The 9,944-nt window shown below is 51.9% G+C and overlaps 1 protein-coding gene across 1 annotated transcript; it reads left to right on the top strand.

Moving 5' to 3' along the window:
* The first annotated feature begins 2,250 nt into the window (after positions 1-2,250).
* On the top strand, positions 2,251-9,700 carry LOC110481940 (uncharacterized). The gene is made up of 3 exons (XM_077789899.1): positions 2,251-2,438; positions 6,050-8,004; positions 8,084-9,700. The coding sequence occupies exons 1-2, from the start codon at positions 2,251-2,253 to the stop codon at positions 7,803-7,805; spliced, it is 1,944 nt and encodes a 647-aa protein (XP_077646025.1). The 3' UTR covers positions 7,806-8,004; positions 8,084-9,700.
* The last annotated feature ends 244 nt before the right edge of the window (positions 9,701-9,944 follow it).

The following is a 9,944-nucleotide window of genomic DNA, read 5'->3' as shown; positions in this document are numbered from 1 at the left end:
TGAAATTTGGTACTTTTGGGGTTAAAAAAATCCCCAAGCCCCTCCCCCAACCCCTCCCCCCCTTTTGCCCTTGGCCGCGACCGATTCGGGTGGGGGAGGGGAAGGCGCGCCCTAAAAAACCCAAAAATCCCAAAAAAACCCCACAAAAAAAATCACAAAAAGTCCCAAAAAATTCCCCCAAAAAACTCCAAATAATCCCGAAAAAACTCCAAAAAAACCCCCCAAAAAAACAAAAAAAAAACCCAAAAAATCCCAAAGAAACCCCAGTAAAACACAAAAAAGACCCAAAAAAACCCAAAACAACCTCCAAAAAACACCATAAAAACCCCCAAGAAATCCCAAAAAGCCCAAAAAACCCCCAAAAAATCCCCCCATAACCCCCAAAAGAGTCCACCAAAAAAACCCCAAAAACTCCCCAAAAAAAACCCCAAAAAATCCCAAAAAATCACCCAAAAAATCCCTAAAAAAACCCTCCAAAAAACCCAAAAAAACCCTCCAAAAAACCCAAAAAATCACTAAAAAAATAGCCAAAAAAATCCCCAAAAAACCCCCAAACCCCTCCCCCAAATCCCAAAATAACCCCAAGCCCCTCCCCTCCCCCAACCCCTCCCCCCGCTTTGCCCTTGACCGCGACCGCTGCAAAAACACCCCCCCAAAAAAACAAAAAAGAACCCCAAAAACCCCCCCAAAAAACCCCAAAAAAGTCCCTAAAAAACCCTCCAAAAAAAACCCCAAAAAAACCCCCCCAAAAAATCCCAAAAAAACCTATAAAACACAAAAAAGTCCCAAAAAAACCACCAAAAAACACCATAAAACCCCCAAGAAATAAAAAAAAAAACCAATCCCCCCCAAAAAACCCAAAAAAAACCCCCAAAAGTCCCAAAAAACCCTCCAAAAAAACCCCCCCAAAAAAACCCAAAAAACCCAATAAAACACAAAAAAATCCCAAAAAACCCCAAAAAAGTAAAAAAACTCCATAAAGACCCCAAGAAATCCCAAAAAAAACCCCAAAAAACCCCCAAAATATCCCCCCAAAAGAACCCAAAAAAAACCCCCAAAAAAAAACAAAAATTCCAAAAAATCATCCAAAAAATCCCCAAAAGAACCCCCAAAACACCCCCCAAAAAACCCCAAATAATCATCCAAGAAATCCCCCAAAAAACCCAAAAAATCCCCCCAAAAAACCCAAAAAAAACCCAAAAAAACCCCCCAAAAAATCCCAAAAAATCATCCAAAAAATCCCCAAAAAACCCCCAAAAAACCCCCCAAAAAAATCATCGAAAAAATCCCCCAAAAAACCCCAAAAATCCCCCCAAAGAACCCCCCAAAAAACCCCCAAACCCCTCCCCCAAATCCCCAAAAAACCCCCAAACCCCTCCCCCAAACCCCAAAACAACCCAAGCCCCTCCCCCAACCCCTCCCCTCCCCCAACCCCTCCCCCCGCTTTGCCCTTGGCCGCGACCGCTGCTACAACACCCCCCCAAAAAACCCCCAAAAAAACCCAAAAAACCCCAAAAAACCCAAAAAACCCCCCAAAAAGTCCCAAAAAAACCCTCCAAAAAACCCCCCCAAAAAAACCCCAAAAAAACCCCAAAAAACCCAATAAAGCACAAAAAAATCCCAAAAAACCCCAAAAAAGTAAAAAAAGTCCATAAAAACCCCAAGAAATCCAAAAAAAAAAAAAAAACCAAAAAATCCCCCCCCAAAAAAACAAAAAAAAAACCTCAAAAAACCACCAAAAAACCCCCCAAGAATCCCAGAAAAAATAATAATAAAAAAAAACCCTCAAAAAACCCAAAAAAATCTCAAAAAAAACCCCGAAAAAAACCCCAAGAAAACCCCCCAAAAAAACCCAAAAAAAACCAAAAAAATCATCAAAAAAATCCCAAAAAAAACCCCCCAAAAACCCCCAAAAAATCCCAAAAAATCATCCAAAAAATCCCCAAAAAAACTCCCAAAAAACCCAAAAAAAATCATCCAAGAAATCCCCCCTAAAAACCCAAAAAATCCCCCCAAAGAACCCCCCAAAAAACCCCCAAACCCCTCCCCCAAATCCCCAAAAAACCCCCAAACCCCTCCCCCAAATCCCAAAACAACCCAAGCCCCTCCCCCAACCCCTCCCCTCCCCCAACCCCTCCCCCCGCTTTGCCCTTGGCCGCGACCGCTGCAACAACACCCCCCCAAAAAACCCCCAAAAAACCCCAAAAACCCCCCAAAAAAACCCCAAAAAAACCACTTCCCGTCCCCGCCATGGGGCGGCGCTGCTGCGGCGCCGCCCTGGCCGGGCTGTGCCGGGCCGCGGCCGCGCTCCTGGCCTGGCCCGGCTTCCCCCGCGCCCACTCGCTGCTGCTGGGGGCGCTGGTGGGGCTGGGGCCGCCGCTCTGGGGCCGGGGGGATCCCCGCAGCGTGCTGGCCTCGCCCCACAACCGCCTGGAGGCGTGAGTGGGGCTGGAGGGGGTCCGTGGGGCGGGATTTGGGGGGTTTGGGGTGGGATTTGGGGTCTATGGGGCGGGATTTGGGATCTGTGGGGTGGGATTTGGGGGGTTTGGGGGAGAAATTCGGGGTCTGTGGGGCGAAATTTGGGGTCTATGGGGCGGATTTGGGATCCGTGGGGCGGATTTGGGATCTGTGGGGCGGATTTGGGGTGCTGGGGGCGCTGGTGGGGCTGGGGCCGCCGCTGTGGGGCCGGGGGGATCCCCGCAGCGTGCTGGCCTCGCCCCACAACCGCCTGGAGGCGTGAGTGGGGCTGGGGGGGCTCTGTGGGGCGGGATTTGGGGGGTTTGGGGTGGGGTTTGGGGTCTATGGGGCGAAATTTGGGGTCTGTGGGGCGAAATTTGGGGTTTTTGGGGTGTGGTTTGGGGTCTATGGGGCGGGATTTGGGGTCTATGGGGCGGGATTTGGGGTCTATGGGGCGGGATTTGGGGGGTTTGGGGTGGGATTTGGGGTCTATGGGGCGAAATTTTGGGGTGTGTGGGGTGAAATTTGGGGGGTTTGGGGTGGGATTTGGGGTCTATGGGGTGAAAATTGGGGGGTTTGGGGGAAAAATTCGGGGTCTGTGGGGCGAAATTTGGGGTCTATGGGACGGGATTTGGGGTTTTTGTGGTGAGATTTGGGGTCTATGGGGCGAAATTTTGGGGTGTGTGGGGTGAAATTTGGGGGCTTATGGGGCGGGATTTGGGGTCTATGGGGCGGGATTTGGGGTTTATGGGGTGGGATTTGGGATCTGTGGGGTGGGATTTGGGGTCTGTGGGTCAATCTATGGGGCGGGATGTGGGGTCTATGGGGCGGGATTTGGGGTCTATGGGGCGGGATTTGGGGTCTATGGGGCGGGATTTGGGATCCGTGGGGCGGATTTGGGGTGCTGGGGGCGCTGGTGGGGCTGGGGCCGCCGCTCTGGGGCCGGGGGGATCCCCGCAGCGTGCTGGCCTCGCCCCACAACCGTCTGGAGGCGTGAGTGGGGCTGGGGGGGGTCCGTGGGGCGGGATTTGGGGGGTTTGGGGGAGAAATTCGGGGTCTGTGGGGCGGGATTTGGGGGGTTTGGGGTGGGATTTGGGGTCTATGGGGCGAAATTTGGGGGGTTTGGGGGCGAAATTCGGGGTCTATGGGGCGAAATTTGGGGGGTTTGGGGTAAGATTTGGGGTCTATGGGGCGGGATTTGGGGTTTTTGGGGTGGGATTTGGGGTCTATGGGGCAAAATTTGGGGGATTTTGGGGCGGAATTTGAGGTCTATGGGGCGGGATTTTGGGGGGTTTGGGGGCGAAATTCGGGGTCTCTGGCGCGAAATTTGGGGTCTATGGGGCGAAATTTGGGGGGTTTGGGGTAAGATTTGGGGTCTATGGGGCGGGATTTGGGGTTTTTGGGGTGGGATTTGGGGTCTATGGGGCGAAATTTTGGGGTCTGTGGGGTGAAATTTGGGGGGTTTTGGGGTGGGATTTGGGGTCTATGGGGCAGGAATTGGGGGGGTTTTGGGCGGGATTTGGGGTCTGTGGGTCAATCTATGGGGCGAAATTTGGGGTTTTAGGGGTGTGGTTTGGGGTCTATGGGGCGAAATTTTGGGGTCTATGGGGCGGATTTGGGATCCGTGGGGCGGGAATTGGGCGTTTTGGGGGCGAAATTTGGGATCTGTGGGGCGAAATTTGGAGGTTTTGGGGTGTGGTTTGGGGTCTATGGGGCGGGATTTTGGGGGTTTGGGGGAAAAATTCGGGTTCTGTGGGGCGAAATTTGGGGTCATTGGGGCGAAATTTTGGGGTGTGTGGGGTGAAATTTGGGGGGGTTTGGGGTGGGATTTGGGGTCTATGGGGTGAAAATTGGGGGGTTTGGGGGAGAAATTCGGGTTCTGTGGGGCGAATTTGGGGTCTATGGGGCGAAATTTAGGGGGTTTTGGGGTGGGATTTGGGGTCTATGGGGCAGATTTGGAGTTTTTGGGGCAAAATTCGGGGTCTGTGGGGAGGGATTTGGGGTCTATGGGGCGAAATTCGGGGGGTTTTGGGGTGGGATTTGGGGTCTGTGGGTCAATCTATGGGGCGGGATTTGGGATTTTTGGGGCAAAATTTGGGGTCTATGGGGCAGATTTGGAGTTTTTGGGGAAAAATTCGGGGTCTCTGGGGCAAAATTTGGGGTCTGTGGGGCGGGATTTGGGGTTTTTTGGGCAGGATTTGGGGTTTTTGGGTGTATCTATGGGGCAGGATTTGGGTTTTTGGGGTGAAATTTGGGTTTTTGGGGTGGGATTTGGGGTTTTGGGGTGAAATTTGGGGTTTTGGGGTGAAATTTGGGTTTTCGGGGTGGGATTTGGGGTTTTGGGGTGAAATTTGGGGTTTTGGGGTGAAATTTGGGTTTTTGGGGTGAAATTTGGGTTTTTGGGGTGAAATTTGGGTTTTTGGGGTGGGATTTGGGTTTTTGGGGTGAAATTTGGGTTTTTGTGGCGGGATTTGGGATCTGTGGGGCAGATTTGGGGTTTGGGGTGGGTTATGGGGCAGATTTGGGATTGATAATTGACAATTGATAATTAATAATTGGTAATTGGTAATGATAATAACCGATAACCAATAACCAATAACCAATAACCAATACCCAATAACCCATACCCAATACCCAATAACCCAATAACCAATACCCAATAACCAATTACCAATAACAAATACCCAATACCCAATACCCAATACCCAATAACCAATACCCAATACCCGATAGCCAATAACCAATAACCAACACCCAATAACCAATACCCAATATCCAATAACTAATAACCGATAACCAATAACCAATAACCAATAACTAATAACTGATAACCAATACCCAGTGACCAATAACCAATGACCAATAACCAATACCCAATAACCAATACCCAATACCAAATAACCAATACCCAAAACCCAATACCCAATACCCAATTACCAATACCCAATAACCAATACCCTATACCCAATACCCAATAACCAATACCCAATACCCAATACCCAGTAACCAATAACCAATAACCAATAACCAATACCCAATACCCGATAGCCAATAACCAATAACCAACACCCAATAACCAATACCCAATATCCAATAACTAATAACCGATAACCAATAACCAATAACCAATAACCAATAACTAATAACTGATAACCAATACCCAGTGACCAATAACCAATGACCAATAACCAATACCCAATAACCAATACCCAATACCCGATAGCCAATAACCAATAACCAACACCCAATAACCAATACCCAATATCCAATACCCAATACCCAATAACCCAATAACCAATAACCAATACCCAGTAACCAATAACCAATACCCAATAAACAATACCCAATACCCAATACCCGATAGCCAATAACCAATAACCAACACCCAATAACCAATACCCAATATCCAATAACTAATAACCGATAACCAATAACCAATAACCAATAACCAATAACTCATAACTGATAACCAATACCCAGTAACCAATGACCAATACCCAATAAACAATACCCAATAACCAATACCCAATACCCAATAACCAATACCCAATAATCAATAACCAATAATCGATAATCAACCCCCCCCCCGCAGCCGCCTGACCTCCAGCGCCGCCGCCTGGACCTGGCTCCTGATTGGCTCCCTGCTGGTGGCCTCCCACCCCTGGCTCCGCCCCCCCTGGGGCTCCGCCCTGCGCGCCCTCGCCCGATTGGCCGTCGGGCTGGCGCTGTCGCGGGCCGGCCACGCCATTGGCCGGGCCGTGGAGGCGGCCACGGGCGCCTGCACCAGCCCCGCCCCCGGCGGCGGGACCCTGCTGCTGCCCCTGGGAGACCCCGCCGCCTGCCGGGGGGCGGGGCACCGCTGGCAGGGCTTCGGCCCCGCCCCCCAGGCCTTCGCCCTGGTGCATTGTGGGTTGGGGCTGGCCGAGGAGGCGGCGGCGCTGGGGAGGAGGCTCTACGGGCTGGGCAAGATGGCCGCCGGGCGGAAGGCGGACGACGCGTACAAGATGGCTGGCGGGTACAAGATGGCCGCCGGGTACAGGATGGACGACCCGTACAAGATGGCTGACCCGTACAAGATGGCCGCCGGGTACAGGATGGTAGAGCAGTCCAAGATGGCTGACCCGTACAAGATGGCCGCCAGGTACAGGATGGCTGAGCCATACAAGATGGACGACGCGTACAAGATGGCGGACACATCCAAGATGGGTGCCAGGTACAAGATGGTTGAGCCATCCAAGATGGCTGACGCATCCAAGATGGCCGACCCATACAAGATGGCCGACCCATCCAAGGTGGCGGACACGTCCAAGATGGCCGCCGCAGGGAGGGTGGTTGAGGAATCCAAGATGTCTGCCGTGTCCAAGATGGCGGCCTGGTACAGGATGCTGCCTTGGTTCAAGACGGCGCCCGAACCCAAGATGGCCGCCGAACCCAAGATGGCGGCCGGACACGACCTAGAAGAAGAAGAATCCAAGATGGCGGCGTGGGCATGGCCACGCCCAATATGGCGACCGGGCGGCTCTCCCCGACCAATCGGCTTCGAGTGTGCGGAGCCTCATGCAAATGAGGGGTGGGGACGGGAAGTGACGTCAGAGTGGGCGGGGCCTGCTGAGTACCCTGGCGGCCATCTTGGGGGGCGGCCATTTTGGGGCGGCCATTTTGAATCCGGCCGCCATTTTGAATCCAGACACCATTTTGATTCTGGCAGCCACTTTGATTCCGGCCGCCATTTTGAAGATAGACGTGGCGGCCATTTTGATCCCGGCCGCCATTTTGAATCCAGCCACCATTTCCATCCCGGCCGCCATTTTGATTCCGGCGGCCATTTTGAATCCAGACACCATTTCCATCCCGGCCGCCATTTTGATTCTGGACGCCATTTTGATTCTGGCGGCCATTTTGATTCCGGCGGCCATTTTGAATCCAGCCACCATTTCCATCCCGGCCGCCATTTTGATTCTGGACGCCATTTTGATTCTGGCGGCCATTTTGATTCCGGCCGCCATTTTGATTCCGGCCGCCATGTTGATCCCACCTTCTTCTTCCCCCACCCCAGCGGCCATGTTGACCCCTCCGTCCGCCATTTCCTCACCTCGCCGCCGCCCTCCGCCGGCGGCCATCTTGCCGGCGGCCGCGGCGAGGCGCCGCCGGCGGCGCTGTCGGTGCTGTACCTGCTGGCGCTGCTGCTGCTGCTGACGTGGCACCTCCTGCTGGTGGCGACGCTGCGCTACCGCCACACGTGGGCCCGCAACGCCGCCGGCGCCGCGCTGGGCTGGGCCGCCTGGGCCCTCACCTACCGCGGCTGGTACCGCCGGGCCTGGTCGCCGGGGCCGCCCGGCTGGGGCTGAGCGGGGCGGGGGAAACTGAGGCACGGCGGGGAAACTGAGGAAATGGTGGGGGAAACTGAGGAAAGATTGGGGAAACTGAGGCACGGTGGGGAAAGGGAGGAAAAATTGGGGAAACTGAGGAAAGATTGGGGAAACTGAGGCACGGCGGGGAAAGGGAGGAAAAATTGGGGGAAACTGAGGAAAGATTGGGGAAACTGAGGCACGGTGGGGAAAGGGAGGAAATGCTGGGGGAAACTGAGGAAAAATCGGGGAAACTGAGGCACGGTGGGGAAAGGGAGGAAAAATTGGGGAAACTGAGGAAAGATGGGGGAAACTGAGGCACGGCGGGGAAAGGGAGAAAAAATGGGGGGAAACTGAGGAAAGATGGGGGAAACTGAGGCACGGCGGGGAAAGGGAGGAAATGGCGGGGGAAACTGAGGAAAGATTGGGGAAACTGAGGCACGGCGGGGAAAGGGAGGAAAAATTGGGAGAAACTGAGGAAAGATTGGGGAAACTGAGGCACGGTGGGGAAAGGGAGGAAAAATTGGGGGAAACTGAGGAAAAATTGGGGAAAACTGAGGAAATGTTGGGGAAACTGAGGAAATGTTGGGGAAACTGAGGAAAAGTTGGGGAAAACTGAGGAAAAATTGGGGGAAACTGAGGAAAGTTTGGGGAAACTGAGGAAAGTTTGGGGAAACTGAGGAAAAATTGGGGGAAACTGAGGCACGGCGGGAAAAGGGAGGAAAAATTGGGGGAAACTGAGGAAAGATGGGGGAAAATGAGGCATGGCGGGGAAAGGGAAGAAAAATGGGGGGAAACTGAGGCACAGCGGGGAAAGGGAGGAAAAATTGCGGGAAACTGAGGAATAATTGGGGAAACTGAGGCATGGCGGGGAAAGGGAGGAAATGGCGGGGGAAACTGAGGAAAGATTGGGGAAACTGAGGCACGGCGGGGAAAGGGAGGAAAAATTGGGGGAAACTGAGGAAAGATTGGGGAAACTGAGGCACGGCGGGGAAAGGGAGGAAAAATTGGGGGAAACTGAGGAAAGATTGGGGAAACTGAGGAAAAATTGGGGAAAACTGAGGAAAGTTTGGGGAAACTGAGGAAAAATTGGGGAAACTGAGGAATAATTGGGGAAACTGAGGCACGGCGGGAAAAGGGAAGAAAAGTTGGGGGAAACTGAGGAAAATTGGGGAAAACTGAGGAAAGTTTGGGGAAACTGAGGAAAAATTGGGGAAACTGAGGAAAGTTTGGGGAAACTGAGGCACGGCGGGGAAACTGAGGAAAAATTGGGGGAAACTGAGGCATGGCGGGGAAACTGAGGAAATGTTGGGGAAACTGAGGAAAAGTTGGGGAAACTGAGGCACAGCGGGGAAAGTGAGGAAAAATTGGGTTTTTGGGGGAAACTGAGGAAAATTGGAGAAACTGAGGAAAAATTGGGGAAACTGAGGAAAGTTTGGGGAAACTGAGGAAATTTGGGGAAGCTGAGGAAAAATTGGGGAAACTGAGGAAAATTTGTGGTTTTGGGGGGAAACTGAGGAAAAAATGGAGGAAACTGAGGAAAAAATGGGGAAACTGAGGAAAAATTGGGGAAACTGAGGAAAATTTGGGGTTTTGGAGGGAAACTGAGGAAAATTTGGGGTTTGGGGGAGCAACTGAGGAAAAATTGGGGAAACTGAGGCAAAATTGGGAACTGAGGAAAAATTGGGGGAAGCTGAGGAAAATTTGTTTTTTTAGAGGGAAACAGGAAAATTTGGGTTTCTGGGGGAAAATGAGAAAAGTTTGGGTTTTTTGGGGGGTAAAATGAGAAAAATTGGGGTTTTTTGGAGGGAAACTGAGGAAAACTTGGTTCTTTGGGGGTAAAGTGAGGAAAAAATGAGGGAAACTGAGGAAAAATCAGGGTTTGGGGGAGAAAATGAGGAAAAATTGGAGTTTTAGGGGTAAACTGAGGAAAAAACAGGGAAACAGAGGAAATTTGGGTTTTTGGGGGGGAAACTGAGGAAAAATTGGGGGAAACTGAGGAAAATTTGGGGATTTTTGGGGGGAAACTGAGGAAAATTTGGGGGTTTTGGGGTTTGAAGGGGAAGGGGGCGTGGTTTAAAGGAGAGGGCGTGGCCTAAGGGGGCGTGGCAGAGGTGGGGAAAATTGGGTTAAAAACGG

This window comes from Lonchura striata, chromosome 39, assembly GCF_046129695.1.
Source record: "Lonchura striata isolate bLonStr1 chromosome 39, bLonStr1.mat, whole genome shotgun sequence".
Lineage (NCBI taxonomy): Eukaryota > Metazoa > Chordata > Aves > Passeriformes > Estrildidae > Lonchura > Lonchura striata.
Note: the sequence above shows the minus strand (reverse complement) of the source record. Positions and strands in the feature narration are given on the sequence as shown.